This window comes from Abramis brama (genome assembly GCF_963993115.1).
Source record: "Abramis brama genome assembly, chromosome: 10".
NCBI lineage: Eukaryota > Metazoa > Chordata > Actinopteri > Cypriniformes > Leuciscidae > Abramis > Abramis brama.
The window spans coordinates 38,598,284-38,619,630 of NC_139972.1; the positions used below are offsets into that span (position 1 = coordinate 38,598,284).

General features: G+C 37.2%; 1 protein-coding gene across 1 annotated transcript in view; it reads left to right on the forward strand.

Annotated features, from left to right (window-relative positions):
- rsrc1 (arginine/serine-rich coiled-coil 1) overlaps positions 1-21,347 on the forward strand; it is a 147,283-nt gene that overhangs the window by 30,076 nt on the left and 95,860 nt on the right. The window contains exon 4 of the mRNA XM_084126103.1: positions 2,967-3,137. Coding sequence (XP_083982229.1) covers positions 2,967-3,137 — 171 coding nt within the window. The remainder of the gene's footprint in view (positions 1-2,966; positions 3,138-21,347) is intronic.

Consider the following 21,347-nt stretch of genomic DNA (forward strand, 5'->3'; position numbering starts at 1 on the left):
GACTGGATTAATGATGCTGAAAATTCAGCTTTTATCACAGGAATAAATTACATTTTACTATATATTCACACAGAAAACAATTATTTTAAATTGTAATAATATTTCACACAATTACTGTTTTTACTGCATTTTGGATCAAATCAATGCAGCCCTTGGTGAGCATAAGAGACTTTTAAAAAAGATGTATTTTTCTGTTTAACATAATATTATATTTATATTTATCATTATTAATGTTGGGAAACATTAGTGTGTTAGTGTAGGTTTATTGCTGATTATGCAACGTTTGACGTGAGTTTAGGATCATGTGACTTGAATCTTTGAATGGGGATGTGACCAAATATTTTAACATTTTCAGTATATAAAAAAAAATCATAATTTCATGTCTCACACAGTGATATGTACTGTAGGCCTATATGTTAGTTTTTTGCTACAGCGGTGGTGTTTCAGGTTTTATTATTTTGTCTAGCTGTGAATATAGAATAAGTCATTTCAGGAGTTCTTACATAAATGTAACAAAAAAAAAGAAATGCATCAGAAATTACATAGTGGTTGGAATTTTCATTAAAAATCCAAAATTCTCTTTGGGCATTTCTAGTGGACAAATGAACTAGTGAAATGTGTGTTGTAGGAGATTTTTTCTACAAACATTTTTACAGTAAAAGTACACAAATGGATTGTTGACAATAGAATCAGCTCAGTTTACTTTCTACCATGTCCCATACTCTGTGTGTTTACGTATCGGTGTGTTTGCGTGAGCATGTCTGTATGTCACAGTGTGGATGAATGGCTCTGGAGTCAGTTGCTCTGGTAAGTAAAATCCTTTAAATCTCCGAGCATTCTCTGGCCTGTCCGTAAGGATCAATACAGCATGTGTACAGTCATTTTGAGGTCCTCCCTAATGGCCACTTCATACAGCCAATAGGGATTTTGCACGAGCACTACTAAGTGACACCAATGATCGATCATAAAAACTGATCATCATGATTGTGTGCCGTGAATTTTTACTGAATTTAATTATAAATTAACAGCTTTACACGTGTGGGGGCCTGTTTTTCTTTATTTTGTTATTAGTTATTATAACAAGATTTTCAGTATGGTGTGCAGAATGGTTCAAAAAATGTCCCATTTGTTCTCGACACCAATACTGGCCACTGAAAGAGGGCACTTGTTTCAGAACACAAAAACACTGTTAAAAAACTAATAAGGCAGGAAACCTTTAAAGTGACAGGTCACCTAAAAATTAAAATTGTCCTCATGTACTCACCCTCCAAACGTGTATGACTATCTTTCTTCTGTGAAAGACAAAAGAAGATATTTTGAGTGTCTCAATGTCTCAGAAGAACACTTGAGAAGTGTTTTTTTTTTTGTTCATTTAATCTAAGTCAGTGTTCACCATTGCTGTTTGGTTACCAATGTTCTTCAAAACATCATCTTTTCCCACATCATTGTAGCTAGACCTTCTTTTCTTCAAATTACATAACCCCCCACATTTCTGGCCAAATCTAAGTCGACTGCTCAAAATATAAACCGATGACTTAAGACGTTATGTTGTGAATCAAAGGAGTGCAAAATCACAGTTTAGAATTTTTTATAATAATAATAAAAAAAAGCAGGGATTTACATTACAAAAAACTTTTTTCTTTTTTTTTTTTTTTTTTTTTGTAATGTCACTGTTGTATCAAGGTCTATAATAATCAATATGCGAGACACTGAAAGACACTATGAAAAGGCTTCTACCAAGGTTCCCACCATGTATAGATGATTACTATTCTTGTGAAGACATTTGTTCACCGCAGTATAAGTTAAATCTGTACACACACACAAACTTTGATTACGTTGTCAAAATAATCTTTGTCCACAGGGACAACAGATGAATGAACATTGTTTTAATTAATGTTGACTGGTTTCTGTGAGGGTTAGGATTAGGGGTACAGTCAGAGCATAGAAAATATCATCAGCTCAGTATAAAAACAGTAAAAGTCAACAAAAAAAAAAAACCGTACGAAGATATAAAAACAAGCGCGTGTGTGACTATAGTGTCTTTGCCCACGTATTAGTGTACCTGAGGTGAAGGCATCATGTCTGAGAAAAATTTACATCAGTGAAAAATTCTAAATTCTAGTGAAAATCCCTTTTACACACAGTTTACACAGAGTTTACACTGCAGCGTGTCACATCAGAACTGCAGTACTTCACTTATAGGATCTGTCCCAATAAACCACACTTGGGATCTTTGTACTTGCCTTCTTGTTACGTATTTTTCTGGTATTTGGCCACAGTGTGCAAGTATTGAATGAATTGAGTATGTGAATTTGTATTTTATTTACATTTAATTAAATTTTTTTGCACTTTTTGCCTTTTTTTCATGACAGTCAAATGTAGACAGGAAAGTCGGGGTGAGAGATGATTGGGACATGAGCTGAACTTGGCTCTCCAACAGTTGGCCGACAGCTCTTATACATGTCTAGAGCATATGCAGAGCACACTGCATCACACACACACTTTATTTACACACTTTAGTTTTAATTTGTGATTGCGGCAGTGTTTCTGTCGTTCTTCTCAGTTTGCGCAAAACCATATTAATATTACACGCTTAAATGAACTTTTTTAAATCTTCAATAGATACTATAGATATCATAGATACAATAGATGCATACTGTGTCACTAACATTTTGAGATATCAATGGAACAGACACCAGGCCACTGATGAGCCATAGACAGTAGGAGTTGTGAATGGCATAATTGCTTTTGGAATTTGTTTCTGCAACTTTCATGCAACGTCCATTTTGAGTTTGAGGTTTAATCAATCTTGATCAATGCCACAATAGTGGCGTAATCTTTTGGCCAGTCCAGCCTGGATGTTCAACAACTAAGCTAACCACTACTTAGGGCTGGTTCTGCTTTTTTTATTTATTTGATATGCTTTTCCAGCTTATATGTATTTTTGGTGTGCGTGTTTCTTGAAGGTCTCGTTCCCGTCACCGAAAGTCTCGCAGTGGCAGCAGTGGCCAGTCCAGCAGGAAACGTAGTCGCAGCAGAGAACGAGAACGAGATCGTGGCCAGCGCAGAACTCGAGACAAAGACAGGACACGAGACAGAACTAAAGACAAAGAGGCCAAAGACAAGGACAAACAAAGGTAATACTTTCTTTTTGAGCCATTTGAATTTCTAAGCTCTCTCTTTGTTTTTCCTCTAGCACGCACACACACACAGAGAAACACACTCCCAAACTGTTCCAACCCATCAATATATCCATCTCATGTCTGAACGAAATCTTATAGTTTAAATTCAGCTGAGAGTTGAGCTCAATCGTGTGGTAGGCCTCATCCATCCAGCCTGATATCTGCCCTTCAAACTCAGTGTATACACCGTCCCGCTGGGCGTCTAATGCATTTCCTTCTCTCTCACTGTCTTGATTTATACCCCAGTGTAATATGCGTGAGCAAGAGCTAACTGCATTTCCATCTCCGCTCTCCTGTTTGCCCCTCTCAAGCTCCACCTTTACTCTAGAGAGAGATTTTACTCCAAGACAAAGTGTTCTCCTTTCCAGTTCCAATGACAACAGTCAGCAAGACTGAACATATTGCGTGAACTTATTTACAACACGGAAACACCAGTAATTATAGACATGTGCAAAATCTATTCAAGATGTTATGATTTCTGACATTCTGATGTTTGGATGGTTCTAGAAACATTTCCAAATAAAGGAATACATCTTACTAAATGACAGCAGTAATTATTACAAGGATCATTAGGTGTAATATGTTGTGGGGCCGCTTCCCTCGCGAAGCCCCTGTCCATGAAAATTGATTGGCTATGAAGTAACCCACTAAAGAAGGACACATAGCACCACGTCTAGGCCTGTTAACCATTCCAAAAAGTGAAACAAATGTATATGGATAAACTTAATAACATTTAACTAGGGGTGGGCTATATAATTATAGACACAATAAACCAGTAGAAATTTGACAACTGGCACAAAAATGGTCTCGGTTACGCTTGTGATGTTACAATGCCTGTCATCACGAAAGTTCATCATTTGCATGCATTTTTAAGCTTTGCCAGTTTAAACATCCAACAATTTTAAACCAATCGAGTCTAATAAGCTGTGAAAGAGAACTCTTGTCTGACACACTTTGTTTTGTGCTCATACACCAGTATTCAATTGAGTTTTTTATCGCAGCTTATCGTGTTTAAACAGTCAAATACACAGAGAATAATGTCAAAATACCTGTCTTGGGGAGTGTTCACATAAACACAGATGGTAATGGCTTAAGTCAATTAAACAGCTGGGGGAAACTGATGTGTGTCAATGATGTGTGTTTGCTGTGGGCTGTTTACATTAATCTCACGTCATAAAAGCATCCTGAGGTGCAGTACATTCTCAGACTCAGCCGAACGCACATCTGCTGGAAAATATCTATTTGAAAAATATTGGAATCGATCCACGAATCGCGATGCATCGATTTATTTATTGATATATAGTATATACAATTTTGAGTACAACTATATAGTCTTTCTTTCTTTGTTTCTTTCTTTCTTTCTTTCTTTCTTTCTTTCTTTGTTTCTTTCTTTGTTTCTTTGTTTCTTTCTTTGTTTCTTTCTTTCAATTTTTTTTTGCTCAGGTATTCCTTGTCGTTAATTCATGCACTATAATCTTTAAAGGGGTGGTATAATGGTCTTTTCACAAGATGTAAAATAAGTCTCTGATGTCCCTGGAGGGTGTATGTGAAGTTTTAGCTCAAAATACCCCACAGATATTTTTATATAGCATGTTAAAGTTTACATTTTTTGAGGGTGAGCAAAAAACGCACTGTTTTGTGTCTGTTCTTTTAAATGCAAATGAGCTGCTGCTCCCGGCACAGGGGGCGGAGCTACAACAGCTTGGGTGCTTTTACCTCACACAGACATGCTCTGAAAATTTCAAAAACTTTTAGCCTTTTATGTTCAAACCGAAGTCAGAAAGATGGAGAGACTCAAGAAGAAGTGACAACATGTAGAAGCAACAGGACATTTCTGAATGGTTAGTTGGTGAATTTATGTAGTTTATGTGTAGATATCTTCTAGTCATTGATTAGCATATTCTGTCTTGATAATCTATAAATCATGTTCCCGGGGGCGGGGTTTATGTAAATTCTAAATTCGCAAACGTTCCCTGGTGCTATTTTGCAGTTCCAGAAAACAACTCCGCAACAGACCGGGAAAAACTTAGTTTAAAGCCAGTGGCGCGTTTTCAGATCCCATTTTAAGGGCGTTACTTGGCCATAATGTTGCGTGTGCACAACGCGCATACACTTTGCTTCTCTCATCTACACAGACGCAGCAGTTCCAATTTTTGCAAACCATTCTTAATTACAAGGAAAAATATTCCACACGAGGGAAATCATTGTGGTGTCCATGAAGATGTGGAAAAATAGGCATAAATCTAGCTTACACATTTACCCAAAGTATTATACGCCTGTTTAACTGCAGCTTTTTTGGGTGGGTTTCTCCATCCCCATACAGTGTCACTTCTCTGTCTTTTACGGTCCTGACAAGAACGTCGGTCTCCTCGGCTGTGAACCGCTCCTGGCAAATTCGCCGTTATAATAGCAATCCGCCATGGAACAAGCACGCCTGCTCATAAAGGGAATGTGAGATGACGCTCTGATTGGTTTATTTCACGTTACGCCCAAACCACACCTATGAGTAATGTAGCTACTTCAGACCAACACATTTTAGATTTGCGTCGGGCGCAAGAGTCATTTATCCCGCCGGTATAATAGCAACAGCGCCCGAGATCCGCCCACAAAGTTACTTACGTTTCACGTTTGATACTTGCATTTCAGATCGTTAAAATAGGGCCTTAAATGCGCACATGCACTAGTCTAACCTACAAGACTACATCACGTAGAGTATGCGTGCACTCTCTGGGTGTGTGTGAGGGATAGGCTATACTCGATAATGTCAAATAGTACATTGTTAAAACGACAATTACGATATAATCGCAGACGATCAGTCGCAGAGCTACTTGATCCTTCAGGTGATCTGGTGAAACTACTGGATGAGTCATGTTTTAATTGAATTGAATATAAGTCTTTCTAAATCTAACAAAGAACTAGTGATGAATCGGTGTAAACAGTAAACACACATTTTGATCCCCAGACACTTGCTTCTATTCTTTGTTAGTCTGTGCGTGTGTCCTATATTTTGTTTCTCTGCAGCTTATATATCCTAGGGGAGTCAATACATGTAATTGTGGCTGTAATTAGGGGATGTGGCTGGGATGACATTAACATAATGGAGGGACAAACACAAATGAGCAAACACAGGGGCCGTTATCTTAAACACTTCAGACCCTTGGGACCCCCTGCCTTAATCTGAGCTACAATCTCCAATAACTCCATTCACTCTAATATGCTTGTTCACTTACACACTTTCCTGTAGGACACATTGGTCTTCGCTTTCACAACTATCTTTACTTATTAGCAGTTTTTATTGAATATTTAATATCAAAGTTGGTCTACTGTAATTTCACTTTAATGACATTTGGAGGTAACACAGGTTTGATGGTCTAGAACAGGGATTTTCAACTCTGGCCCTTGAGGTCCACTTTCGTGCCAAGTTTAGCCCCAACCATGATCAATCTCACTTACCTGTAACTTTCTAGTAATGCTGAAGACCTTGATTAGCTTGTGTTTGATTAGGGTTGGAGCTAAACTCTTCAGGAAAGTGGATCTCTAGGGCCAGAGTTGAGAATCCCTGGTCTAGAACGCAGATAGGATTGTGTAGAACCAGTTGGTTTTCTATATGCAAGCATTATGCAACCTGATGCAGGCGGCAACTGTGAGCCAGTGAAGTGAGCTAAAGAGGTGTAACCTGCAATCTCTTGCAAACCAAAGACCATAGGATCACAGGTATGGGCACGAACAAGGTCAGGGTGACTTAAGGAAGTGCTTTGGGCCAATCATACATACACTGTTTACAGTAAGGCTGTTTTTGTGCTCCACTGCACTGCTTTTTAATTGTTTTTCAATGTAAACGTGCTAGATAGACGTCATTGAACACTAATGCCGCTTCTCGCTGCTTGTTCAGTGCATAATGCATGTGTTGTTTATTTACTAATTGTTAGATGGATAGATAGAAAGATAGACAGACTGACAAAAGCCCTATTCGGACGGTAATCGTTTTAAATGTGGAGGTAGGCTATTGAACTAATTTCCCAAGCTTCATTATAATTTTAATCCCATCCTAGTTGACTAGCTTAGTAATTGTTCCAGACTTTTTCCTGGACTGCACGTTCATGTTCCAGTAGAAATTACAGTGTATTTTACCTTCTATAAAATGGCCTGTAAAAACAGCCGCAGTAGTAAATTGCCTTACTAGTAAAAAGCCAGTGAAGTTCCCCAAGTGTCTGAACTGGATGTTGTTTAATAAGACAATACCAGAAATCGAAGAGACTCGCTTCTTAACTTGGCTGTTGCTTATAGTCTTGCGGACTTGGAGGGCTGAGAACCAAAGGGCACGAGTGGTGGACTGTAGTTCAAATAGCCAAGACTGTAATTAAATCAGAGCCAGCACCAGCAGAGCACTGAAGCGGGAGCGTCTGAAGGAACAAAAGGGGGTGATGACAAAACACAAAGTATCCCAGCTTTTAAAACATATGTGGCCCATTCACGTATTTGCCGGACCGCTACTACTATTATTGGGATTCATTCACACAGAGCGTGTTTTTGCTGTTAAAAACTTAAGACACAGGTCAGTGGAACAAAGAAAAGTATTGAATAATATTACATAAAACAAAAGGGAAAATTGCATAGGCCACCATATTTGACAATTATATTTGAAAATAAGCACATTTCAGGCCCCTAGATATAATAATATCTTAGATACTCAATTTCAGCAGTTTTACCATAAATACAATGATACCACCATCAAAAGTAATGAATTGTGCCTCCTTTACTATAAAACAAAAGCTTCTTCACTAATGTAACACACACTCATTGCAACCCATTTAACAGATGCATAATTTTATGGTAAGTTAGCCTGAACAGTAACTGGTGACAAACAATTACAATACAGTGAAATAATCAACTAACTACGACCAATGTCATCATATCTTTAGCCTGCTCAGCAGAGCTGCATTCATCATGGCGTGGGAAATTTGTGTGTCAAATGTGCCAATAAAAATGTGACTTTGCGAAACAGACCGTCCTTAAGTAAATTGTTGCTTTGCACTTGGTATTTGTGATTTAGGCTATTTATTTTTTATTAGTATAATTGCAATAGGGTTCCAGCACATGTGTTACAATACAGTAGACACGCTAATATGTTGGCTTGACAAAGCGGTTGTTGGGTAGCCAGGATAGTTGCAATGCTGCCAGGGAGTCCTGGACAGTTGCCCAGGGTGTTGCTATGTGGTTTCTGTGGTGTTCTAGGTGGTTGCTAGGACGTTTCTTAGCAGCTGCTAAACACAAAAACATTAAAAGCTGCAGATGCCAGTTGCGCTGCTGTCTACAGGAGAGCAGAGTTTGCCTGTTGTGTGAGTGCTGTAACGGCTGATGGAAACTTCTGTCTGTGTATGCAGTTATGCTGTGTTACCTGTCAAACATCATTCATCCTTACTTTTGCAATTTTGTAATTTTGTTTAAACATCTTGATGTTGTTTCTTTTATATTTTGTAAGTTACATTGCAAGTTAAATGTTTTTTAGTTATTTGTTTTGTTCTGCAGATGAAGTGAAACCGCATTCTGTATAAAGTTTGTATAGGCAGTGATTTCTCTTATTTTAAAAATATTATCAAGCATTCTATTTTCAATGCAGTTTAATAAAATCAATGTGAAAAATAACAGTAAAATGTGTAAAATGCCTGTATATAGGTTATATAACGGCACCTGTTTATAAATATTTCTTTATTTTAATAGTCTACTGCAGGGTTTCCCAAACGGTGGTTTGCAAGTTGCGCTGCGTGTTTCAGAGTGAAGCGTTTCACTGTGTTCGTTTACGTGAGTGCAGCTCATTATCTGGTGTTTTCAGTGTCTCGGAGAGGCATAGTTTTGCACTGTCCATAAAAATGACTTGTGCCAGAATCCCTTTATTTTCACATACCCATCATTTCCAACATTGTTATGGACAGATTTGAAATTGTATAAACCTGTTGTCAACTAAACAAAGACTTTCTGCAGTTTTCCTCCAAAATAAAAGCTTGAAGATTTTAACACATAAGATCTATACTATTGTAACTTGAAGTGTAAAATTAAATTATTATAATTATTAAATATAATTATTTTTTTATTATAAAGTACAATTGTATTATTACAATAGTGATTTTTTCCAGCATAATCTAATGTTGGTTTCTAGAAAGGAAAAGAAAAACGTAAATTATATAAGCACAACATTTTGTTTCTTCAATTGTTTATATTTTTATCATTTTCATCAGTCTTTTCACCATGTTATTTTGTTTTTGTGCTCATTGTAACGATGATCATCTATTGTGAAATTATGTTTATGTTCAGTGTTGGGGTAACACATTACAAGTAACACGAGTTATGTAATCAGATTACTTTTTTTCCAAGTAATGAGTGAAGTAACACATTACCTTTCAATTTACGACAAAATATTTATTTTAAATAAGTAATGCAAGTTACTTTGCTTTCCCATTTTTGGATTGACAGCTCTCCTGTCCCTCTGTTGAGAGAAATCAGGAGTAAGTGGCTGTGGAGAAAAAAAAGTTATTGTAGTTCTAAACTGCATTTACTCATCTCACTTGCACAAAAACACCTCAAAATGAATAAAACAGTAAAATGCAAACTCGCAGTATGACGTAAACCTGCAATAATTAAATATGTTAAATAACACAAATATACTTTTTAATCTCACTTTTCAACCATATAAGCAAAAATGACTTAAGATAAACATCACACTTGTTTTCTATTCTTCTGAATAGAGGGATTCTGGATTGCAGAAGGATAGCCTTTTCTTCTGTGATCCGGCATAGCAGTTAAAGGTTTGAGCTGTGCCCTCTACTGTACAGGCGTGAATTTGCATTCCCTTCATCCTGAGGCGCATTCATTTCACTCTTGGTGGGAAAGGCCCTTTATTTTTGCCAAAAGTTTTTTTTCTTTTTTTGTTAAAAACAAACAAGCAAACAAGCCCAGCCCTGGGGCCTGAGGTATAAACATTGTGTACACACAAAAAAGTCATTGAAATGCGCGTATGCAATTTTCCATATTGGAGTTTATAAAAAAATGAACTTTACACTCTAGACCATGTATACACACTCTTTTACTGGAGTGAGTGAAGTAATGAAGTAAACAGAATGATTTAAACTGTTTTACATCTGATATACACATGTAGATAAATATATTGCACTCTCTTTAATGGAGGAAAGCACTCAAATGACAAAGTCCTTATCCAGAAGTTAAACAAAAATTATTTGAATTTAGAATTTTTGAACACTTTTCCTGTGGCACGCTATAATGACAGCGAGGAGTGCTAGGAGCGTGATAATTCCTTTATTATAATAATAAACTTATTTGCAGAACTCGTTTGAGAACAATGATCACTGATGCGCACTTTCATTCTGTGGTAGAGTGGTCCATTAGCTGGTTTGAGAAGGTCAGATGAGACAGTACTGTACAACCACTGCTGCGCGCTGTTGATGTTGTGTGCAGACAGACAGTAGCCTAATGATAACGCCTTCTGGGATTCTCCCAACATTACAGAAAAAACAAACAAACATTGTATGCGAAGGATAGAATTTAAAGGCAAAACAGTAAGATTTCCATGTTTGTGAAAATGCTTTGTTTCAGTGACGCGCTGAGGAAGACAATTATTTTAACACTGGAAAAGGCCTATCTATTTCCATTAAAGATATACTATATAAACATCCTAAAACATATGTTTAACTTATAGGCAAAATTGTATACATTTGGTTTGTTTAAAACAATTAAAAATAGCCACTGCTTGGCCAGTGGAAAAGATTGAGATTTTATACAATTTTCCTTTTACGGATATTTTGATAGACTATATTTATTTGAAAACAAAACGAGGATATTAAATGATGTTTGGCAATGTAATGTGATGGCACAAGTTGTGTTTATAGTCTGTATCTCATATTTTCCTAATGTCTTAGCTAACCGTTAAATACAGTATTCCGTGGATGGGGATATACATATGGAAATTATATGCAGATGGCGTTATGCATTGTAAAATGAGGTGTTGTAAGCTCCATTTATGGTTATTTTGCGAAGGAGACTGGGATTTCGGATTTCGCTGACTGGGTTTTACTGGGATGAAATCTACATACAATTTTATGCATGAGACCCCAGGTGAGAAAAAAAGCAAAAGTATTGTGTAACATTGCTTTCCATAAAAATTGCCTAGCCTAGCCTAGTAGTTACTTTTTTAGGGAGCAACGCAATATTGTAACGCATTACTTTGACAAGTAACTTTCCCCTACACTGTTTATGTTGGGCATACTTGTACATACAGCAGGTGATCATGATTAAAATCATCCAGTTATTGGACAGATATATATATTTACTGCCCATGTACCTCTATTAACTAGTGCTGTTGAATTATGACTAAAATCCTAATTGTTGATGATTTTCCTTGCTATTATAATCATTCTTATTAATGCTGATCAACAGAACTTACTTTACAATATTTTTTCTGCATTAGGGAACCTCGTGCCACGTACACATTCAAAAGCTGAGAACCATTTCAGAATGAGTTATTAATTATTGCTGTTTTATGCACCAGTTAGACAATACAGCAACTAAATGCTCAGTTTAATAACTTTTCTTTAAATTGTTAATAAATTATATGCAGAAAGTGAGCGAGGATTATATCTGTGTGTTATATGGAGAGGGATGCAGATGATATCTAGGTGTTTTTATTAACATAAAGAGCTGATAATCAATATAATGACAACAGAATAATGTTGTGAAAACTACATGACTAATGAGGATTATGATAATATGATTATCATGCAGAATATGTGCGTGTGTGAATCACGGACCCATCAATCACTCTTACGGTTTAGAGACTGTTGTGCTGCGCTCAGGGACATATGCACATTAAAAGCACTTCCCTGGTGCTTCATGTTGGCTTTTCTCCTCAAATAGCCTTTTCATTTTTTCCCTGGATTTTTTTTTTTTTTAGCATGTTGTGGTTTGTTAACCTGCTGTATGCACTCTGACACAGACACATTTGAAGTGGTTCATGAGTGATTTGCATCCACGTTGCGGGACGTATGCGTGTGAGGATCAAAGGGGAAAGCGGCGTAGCGGGGGGCTTACAGACCCACGTGTGGTGTTGTTTTCATGAAAGATTTATCAGACCTCTAGGATGACAGCAGGCTTCTCCACACCCAGCACAATGTGTTTTCATGCAACATTTATTGAAAAAGACAACACATTGTAAAGCGATCTTACTGCCTTTTAAGGCTAAATTGGTTATTGTGGTGTGTGTGTGTGTGTTTGCCTATTTATGACAAATTTGCACCCTGACAGATGATTCTTCTTTTAGGGATCATGTCCTAATATGTATATGTTTATTATTATTATTGTAAAATGCAGAAAGTTTTCTGTTAGGGTTAGGTTAGTGTGTGTGTGTGTGTGTGTGTATGCGCATTATATAGTACTATGAAACAGTTAGTATAGTAAAAATAGTACATAGTCAATATAATTTAGCAAATGACATTTGAAATGTATGCATTGTTATTGGTTTGCAGAGCTTAAGTCTGTCAAGTGTTTTAGATTTGGATGCTGGTGGTGAGATGCACATAACAGAGATGCACAGATTAGATTATAGATGACTGTAACCATTAGTTAATTTCGTTAATGAAAACTGACGAAAAATGTTCATCGACTAGCTTTTTGACGATGACGAGACAACACCATTAAACATCATTAAACATCATTAAACTTCTTTAGACGAAAAAAAAAGAAAAAAATGTAAAAACATAAAATCATACTTAAATAGTTAAAACACAAAATCTTTCTTTTTTGTCGAAAAAAAAGAAGATAAAATATTACAGCCTCTTCTACGATCTTTCATGTTTGTGGTTGCCAGATGTCAAGAGTTAAATCCCCCAATCAGAACTTTTCTCCTAAAATGATCCATTTTCCGCCTGGTGTTTTACTCAATCTCTGGCAGTGTTGCACACACACTCTCTCTACACTGCGGAAGAAGCGCCAATGATCTGACAAACATGTAAGCTGGAGTTCATATTCTACTTAAATGAAAGTGTCATTCAGTCAGTCTGTGTACTTTCACGAGACGCTTGCACTGTTTGCTCTGACTAAATCTGCCATCAAACATTCTGTGATGAACTGTAATAAATCCAAACATGGATCTCGACGATTGCTGAATAAATGCACTTACGCAGCTCTGCGTGACAATACAAAGCCTTTTTACTGTTGTTGGTAATAGAAAAACAGTAACGCAACTTGGAATGAATGGAATTACTATTAGGAATTTCACCGTTTTAATTTCTGAGAGAAGTTTCTAAAGTAAGTCAAATAAACCATGCGTTTGAGTTTGTGCTTCTAGGTGAAAGATGTGCAATAATTCTCATGAAATGTAAAAATGTATATTTCTCAAATGACAACAATCATTGCGTTTATAATTTTGATCAAAATAATCATTATCAGTTTAACCATTTTGCAGCATGACGAGTTTTCATTGACTAAAACTAAACAAAATCAGAACAAGGTTGACTAAATATGATACAAATTAAAAAGTACATTTGACACAGGACTAAGACTAAAACTAAATAAAAAAAATAACACTGGTAACCATCAAATCTTGGGTTGACCAAGGTTGAGCGCTACTTGCGAAGATGCACTTTGATATAGCGCCACTTAGCGTTCAAAAGCTGCAAATGCATTTGTCACAGAAACAGCGCTGGTAACTGCGGCAGCAAAATAATACACTCGCAATTTTTTGTCAAAATTAGCTTGTTATTGTTATAAGTTATTGACGCAATTGCTCTAAAAAAACATAAAAAGGTTATACTTTTTTTTTTAAATTAGATTTATTTAAATATACGTGATGCTGACTTAGAATTATAATGGTATCTTTTTAAAATATACTTTTCATCTGAGTTTCGATTGTCGCATTTTCAAATCTTGAAATTTCCCGTCTTCAGATGTTTAGTGTGTTTGATATGGGGGTGGACATTGTGCGTGTGTGTGTGTGTAAGGACTGCTCTGGCCACTGCTAATCACAATGGAAACACCCCATGTGAGCAAAAGAAAGCTGGAACAATCCACTTACTGGCCTCTGTAATCTGGTTAACCATTAGGAGGTGGTTAAATCACACACACACACATGCCCGGAGCTTCTGGGCTGTAGGACGGGCACATGTTGTCAAAGGTTGCCAAGCTTTTAACATGTTAAGCATTTTCTGATTATGTTCACAATTCTTGTTTTACTGCCTTGTAGGGGTTTATTAGTTTAGTTTAATCATAAGCACAATCGCAGTCACTCACACACACAGAGATCCAGCCCTGGAGCGTGATGACGGCGCTCAGGCAAAACCAAATGAAATCCCACAATCCAATTAAAGTGATCTGCTCATGCTGAGCGGTGCAGTCGCCATCCACAACAAACTCATATCTAATCAGTAGTGCCTCACTACGGCCCTCTTTTACGGGCGTTTCGCAGGGACGCGCACACGCTGAGCCTGATGGGCCTGTAATGTGTTTGCGCTGTTTTATGGGCCAGACAGGCAGAGGGAGGACTGATTAGAACCGGAACAGCTGCTTATGAGATCCCGACATGACAGACCTCTTTCTGGATTTAGGAGCGTTATGGAAATGTGCTTGTCAACACATCCACTTTCCCGTTTAGCTACAGTGTGTGTTTATTTCACTGTCACACATTCTCTCTCTCTCTCTCTCTCTCTCTCTCTCTCTCTCTCTCTCTCTCTCTCTCTCTCAAACACCTGTCAAAAGACAGCAAAATAACACTTCACGTCAGTTCGCTCCACCTTAGTCAACAGTCATTTGACTTTTGAGTAGTTCACTTCAGAATTAAAATTTCCTGATACTTACCCCCACGTCATCCAAGATATTCATGTCTTTCTTTCTTCAGTTGAAAAGAAATTAAGGTTTTTGAGGGATTTTTCTCCATATAGTGGACTTCAATGGGGTCCAGCGGGGTGGAAGGTCCAAATTGCAGATTCAATGCAGCTTCAAAGGCTCTACACAATCCCAGACGAGGAATAAGAGTCTTATCAGGCAAAAACATCGGTCATTTTCTAAAAAAATAAACATTTATATACTTTTTAACCACAAATAACCGATGGTTTGGCTAGATAAAACCTGCATGTCTGTGTGAATTGGATGTCTTTATTTAAAAAACAAATAAATAAATAAAAAAGTAGGTTACAGCGCTAACTTCCTTTCTATTGATATTTAAAAAATATATATTTATATTTGTGAAAAATATTTTAATAGGATTACAGAAATCGTCATCTGCTTTCTAAGATATTAGCATTGGCGATAAAAAAAACAAAATTGGTCGATCACTAATTTTGACTTGTACCACAGTTCGTAGAAACAAAATATCTCATTACCAAATGCACTTCCTAGCGCTCTAATGGCGCTCAATGACCCGCGAGCTTCTGAAGAGTTTACATTGTCTTGCTTGCATCTGATCCAAACACAAAGATTATTATCTGTGATGATTGTGAAACTGAGCATGAAAATTCTGCGTCTAACGGATTTCATTTCACTGAAGCTGTGCGTGCTCATAGGAATTCCAGTATTATGACAAGTACTTAATCAATAGATGCTCTAACAAATAAGTGTTCTTATTCTTTTAATAAACATGGACCAGATCAGAATCAATGTATATCCACAGCTAATACAATTGAGAAAAATAGCAAGCTGTCTCTATTGCTTCTTTTTTTTTTTTTTACATTATTATTTATGGGTTTTAACTGAATAGCAAAATTGCAATAATGGGACAGTTGTTCTCATCTGTCAGATTTTCCTCCCACAATGCCTTGTTTTGACTTTCTCCTAGTCTTATTGTGTGCAATTTGATTGATATGAGATATTGAGATCCATATAGTTTTGATTTACCTTATACTGTTTAATCATGCGTTATGTAAACAGCTCGGCTGGTTCTCTTGTACTTCTCTTGTGGCGCGAGTGTACGTTTCTTTAGAGATAGACAGATTGTTGACATCACTCACTGTGTTACAGCTTTGAAAATGTAAGAGTGTTTGAAAGCTGTTTAATTTGCAGCTGTACACACGGGCAGGGAAGTGTGTGGGTGCCATGTTTACCATTCAGACCGAAATGAATCAAGTTGATGAATTATGGACAAGAGATTGTTATGACTTCCCCATTAGTCAGTTTGCTATTTTCACCAAACTGCCCAATGTAGACCTTTGAAAGGCTTATTAGAGGTGAATTAAAAAAGCAACGCACACTTTTATCATGATTGTGTTTTTTTGGGTGTGTTTTCATGTTTTCATTCAGTGTGATTACAGTGTTTCCCACAGGATTCTTTTTAGACTGGCTCTCAACCCTTTTGATTTCAATGACCCCACTGTCCAGAGACAATATTTGAAGATATTTATGATAGTTTTGCTATAATAACAAAACTGTTCAAAATTTGGCAATATAGAAAGAGAATTCCAATAATTGTTATTATAATGAATACATTTAATAATTGAAATAACCCAGTGTTCTTCATGGTTTACACTGTTTATTACCAGTGAATTTACATGACTTTTCTAGTTTGTGATTACAGTTTCTTTTTTTATTATTATTTTTAAATCACAAATAGCATTTTTTACCCAGTACAATATTATATAGCTTGACAAAAATGCATGTAAATTCCTTAAAAATGTAAAAATGCTTCGTTTTTAATTGTCTTGACCTGGAAAGGTATCACACTTTTCAAATTCCCTCCTACAGTACAAGTAGTCCAAGAGCTAAGAAAAAAATGGTAGTTGTTAAAGGGAACAAATTACATTAAGAAATATGATTTCATCTTTGCATGTTGATTTTTTTAGCTGAATGGTTTTGTCTTATGTTAAGACTGAAGCTCCCTTGTGGGCCCTGGTTGAGAATCGCTGCTTAACCCTCTGGGTTAACCCCATTGATTTAAAAATTGTACGACGTGTTTTGTGTGAGAAAGCTTTATGCGGGAGGTCATTAATATGTAAGCTTTTCACACCTGAGAAAGACAAAGACCCTCCCCTAACGGCCCTATTAGGAGCTATCAGGCCCTGTCATTCTGAGCAACCTTGCACAAAGAATGAGGAGATTTAAAAAAGAATGGCTTTTTGATTGTTTGGATTTATTTACATCACAACATAATCCAAAGATACAAAACAAATGACAAAAAAAGCACTTATTGAAAACAATGATCCAAAGACAGAGACCTTTGTGCCATTCCTAAAAACATTGTACATACCTTTCATTTCCAAGGTGTTTGATTTTCACTTTACCATGTTCATGTACAGAGACTCATGTGAATGTTGAAGTCAGCAGGACTCAGTGGCATCTGGGCCCTGAAAAAAAAAAAAAAAAAGTGAACATACTGATATCAAGAGAAAGGCCTGCACGATTTTGGGAATATATTTGAGATTTTTCTGGTTAAAATTGCTTTTTAAAATTCACAGAATACACACACACACAAATGTTTCCAACAATATATCATATAATGAACACCAGGTTTGTTGTGCCTTATAGGCATAGGCTATGCGCAGTGCTGCATAAAATAATAATAACAATAACCTATAGCAGCCTGTAAATCTTCCAAAAGATTTCAGTAACAACTAAGCTAGAGAAAAATATATTGATTATCATATGTTACTTCAAATGTTTCCATTCGTTATGATGATATGAAATGAGATAATAGTAAAAACATGAAGCCGTTTGGTGCGTTTTGCTTTTCAAACGCGATCGCGTTCCAAAATATGATACATTCAAACGTGATCGCGCTGCAAAATATGAAACATTATGGTTACCATATACATATCTACGTTTGAGCAGATATCCACAAACACAGTCTAAATATGACGGGTCTAAATATGATAATATTCACCATATATCTAGCAACAGTTCAACTGCAATGTGAAATTTATGCAACAATAACAAACTAATATGTAAGAATTTCTTACCTTACATCTTTCTTGTCTTCAAATCGCGTTCTTCTTCTTCTGAGGTAAATCCAATGTAAGCTCACGGCGCGTCTTTCAAACTCGACGAAAAGCAGAGACTTGTGAAGTTTTTTCGTGCTTTGTTTTTGAGGTAATGAGCGCGTTCGCGTTCCATGTGGAGATTTGCATGTGAATCTCTTTTGCGCGTGTGGGCGTGGTCAAATTAAAAATAATGAGCAAGCGTTTGAGATACTGGACATCTTGTTGGTTTTATACAAATTACTTAAACAGAGAATATTTGTTTTCAGTTTGAATCCGATCATTTAAAAGTACACACTTAAATGTTTATAAAGGTATATGGCTCATAAATGTGTGACAAGTATTCGCTGAGTTTGGTTTCAGTTTATAGACGTGCTCAAGAAAAAAAAGTTCACCGCGACGGAGAGGCAGAAAGCACACCCTGTTTATTCTCTTTATTTTACAAAAGCACAATGTTTTGATTTGATTGTAAGTGGACACATACAAAAGTAGAAATATCACAGATTCTTTTTATATATTTCTTTTTTCTGTATGACCATAAATGACGGAGTAATTTAAGTTTATTGTGCTACAATGTGACGAAAATCCAGCAAAACGCGCGGGCGCGTTTGCCAACCTCAGAGGGTTAAAGGTGCTCTAAGCGATGTCACGTGCTGTTTAGGCTGAAACATTTTTTGTCACATACAGCAAACATCTCCTCACTATCCGCTAGCTGCCTGTCCCCTGAACACACTGTAAAACGCGGTCTCTGTAGACAGCCCAGGCTCCACAAACGGCAACAGAAACAAACTGGCCCAGCCTGGACCACGAAACATAACAAACAGTGTTCCAGCCAATAACCAACAATAATGATTTGGGGGTGGGGGTTGGGGGGTTAGTGCGCGTGCACATGAAGGGGTGTATGGGGAGTGGAGGAGAGAGAAGCATGAAGAGGGAAGTTAGCTAGAGGAGAGATGTCCTAGACAACGACTAACGTTAGAATTATATTCTCTTGAATTTTGATATGGCCGACACACAACCAAAGAGATTATGTTCCGATGAACAAATAGCAAAGAAGAGGGAAAAGGAGATGGAACGCACAAAGTCCCGAATTTACATCGGAAAAGCCTGTTTCAGGAAGCACGGAAAGGGGGGAGAGGGGACGGGATGAGGAGGAGGGAGGGTCGAGCTAGCCTCCGTTTTGTTTGACAATACTTTGAAATGTCAACAAGAAGTGACGTCACCCAACATCGCTTAGAGCACCTTTAAGGGGGTGTTTTTAGGGAGCTCCAAAATTTGAATACTGTACAGTAGTCTTATTTTCTTCACTTGCAAGCGTTAAACACTCAAGCTTTTATTTTGGTGGAAAACTGCAGGGAGACCATTAAAGAAGTATGCAGTTTCTGCGACACTAGTGGCACCTAGCGGAATTACAAAAATAAAGCTTATTTTAAAACAAACTCGCCTCCCCCAACTCAAACATAACAAATACAGCACAACAACAAATATAACAAAACACAACAAAATAAAGGTTCATATTAGGAATATTTTAGTGTGTAGTTTTGTGTCATGAGTAAGCAATTGAGTAGGCTAATCTGGCGCCGCCTGCTACATTAGCCACGCACCAAACTCTGGAAAGAAAATGACCGATCTGAGCATACCGTTTTCAATGTTTAGATGATGCCTGGGGGGCTCAATGTTTACACTTTTGGGGGAGATAAACCCATGAATAGCATACTAATAGTAGTCAATGACAATTAAACTGGGTTAAGAGCATGTATTTTAACATAAAAAACGTACATACTTCACCTTTAAGTTTATGTGTTTACTTAATGGTTTATAATCACTTCTCATTACAAATTTAGTGAAATACTGTAAACTTTTATCCACAAAAAATAATGGAGATTATGTGAATGTGAAAATGAACCTGGTGTAAGTTGCATCCTCATATGCATGTTAAACTCGCAACACATGCAGAGATTCAGTTTGCAATGTTTAGTATGAACCGAGCCGCTCGGAGAACACCAGATCCCCAGCTGTACGCATGCAAATGAACACGGTTCTGCACATCGCTCTGAAACACACACCGCAGCAGACTATAATTACTTGTGTAATTAAGTCACAGTCTTTTGCGATTTGATTATCGCACTAAGCCACATCACATTTTTTTAAATATTTTTAATTGTATGCAAAAAATATTTTCGCTTCATTATGAAACTGTGACAGGACATTTTTTGGTCTCTGCATTCAACACAGATTGTCTTTAGCATAGACCTTATTTTATGTGACAAACTGATCTATTAAACATCTACTCTAGAGGGTATTTGATGATTTTCCATTGTAAATTATAAACACGTCCTTTTATTTATGCAGGCTATTTCCTTTGTAATTTTAGCCTGTATGGGATCAGTAGCCCATATTGTTCTGTAGCTCTCTTTGCATCACCAAAGAAACACCTCTCAGCCTTCCACATGAAGTCACAGAGCAAACCCCAAAGAGCAGACGCCACATGGCAGCATAGCGCTTGAGGCCAGATTGGATTTTTTTTCCCCCATCCTGAGGAAAGAGAGAATAGGGGTCTTACTGTCCCTTCAAGCAGGGGACAGCGGAGAGATATTCATAAAGGTGGGCTCAGATATGAATAAGAATCGAGAGTCCAGCTCTGATAACCCACGGGTGGCCAGCGCCCCTCTGCCCAGTGCTTGGTCCCTGACAAAGACGGCTTTGTGACCACTTATCCAGTCTGTACAGTGGTGGGAGCTCAAACGGATAATCGCTCTAATCTAGTTAAGGTTAAAAGAGGGCCATGACTGAGAGCTGGCCTTACACATACAAATCTCTGCGCGCAAATCCGGTTTTAGGCCCAAAACAAGAGAGGTGTCATATTGATTATTCTAATAGGAAGCTAGCAGCGCTGTTTACCTCCAGCCAGCCAGTCACATCAGACAGATGGGAAGAGAGAGGCAGAAGGAGAGAAAGAGAGAAAATAATCACTAGGTTAATGCATTATGTGTATTCATGTATTACATTAGTATACATATTTATAGAAATAGAGCAGAGATAATTGAGTAATAGGGCATCTTCCTGTATTAATGCCATCTAAATTCCCTAGTGTATGGCTTAATGAGTGGCATGAGTGGAGTTGCTCAGTGTGGTGGAGTACATGTACTAACCGCTAGGCCGTAGCACCAACCTCATTGTTTTTCCTGTCAGTGTTTTC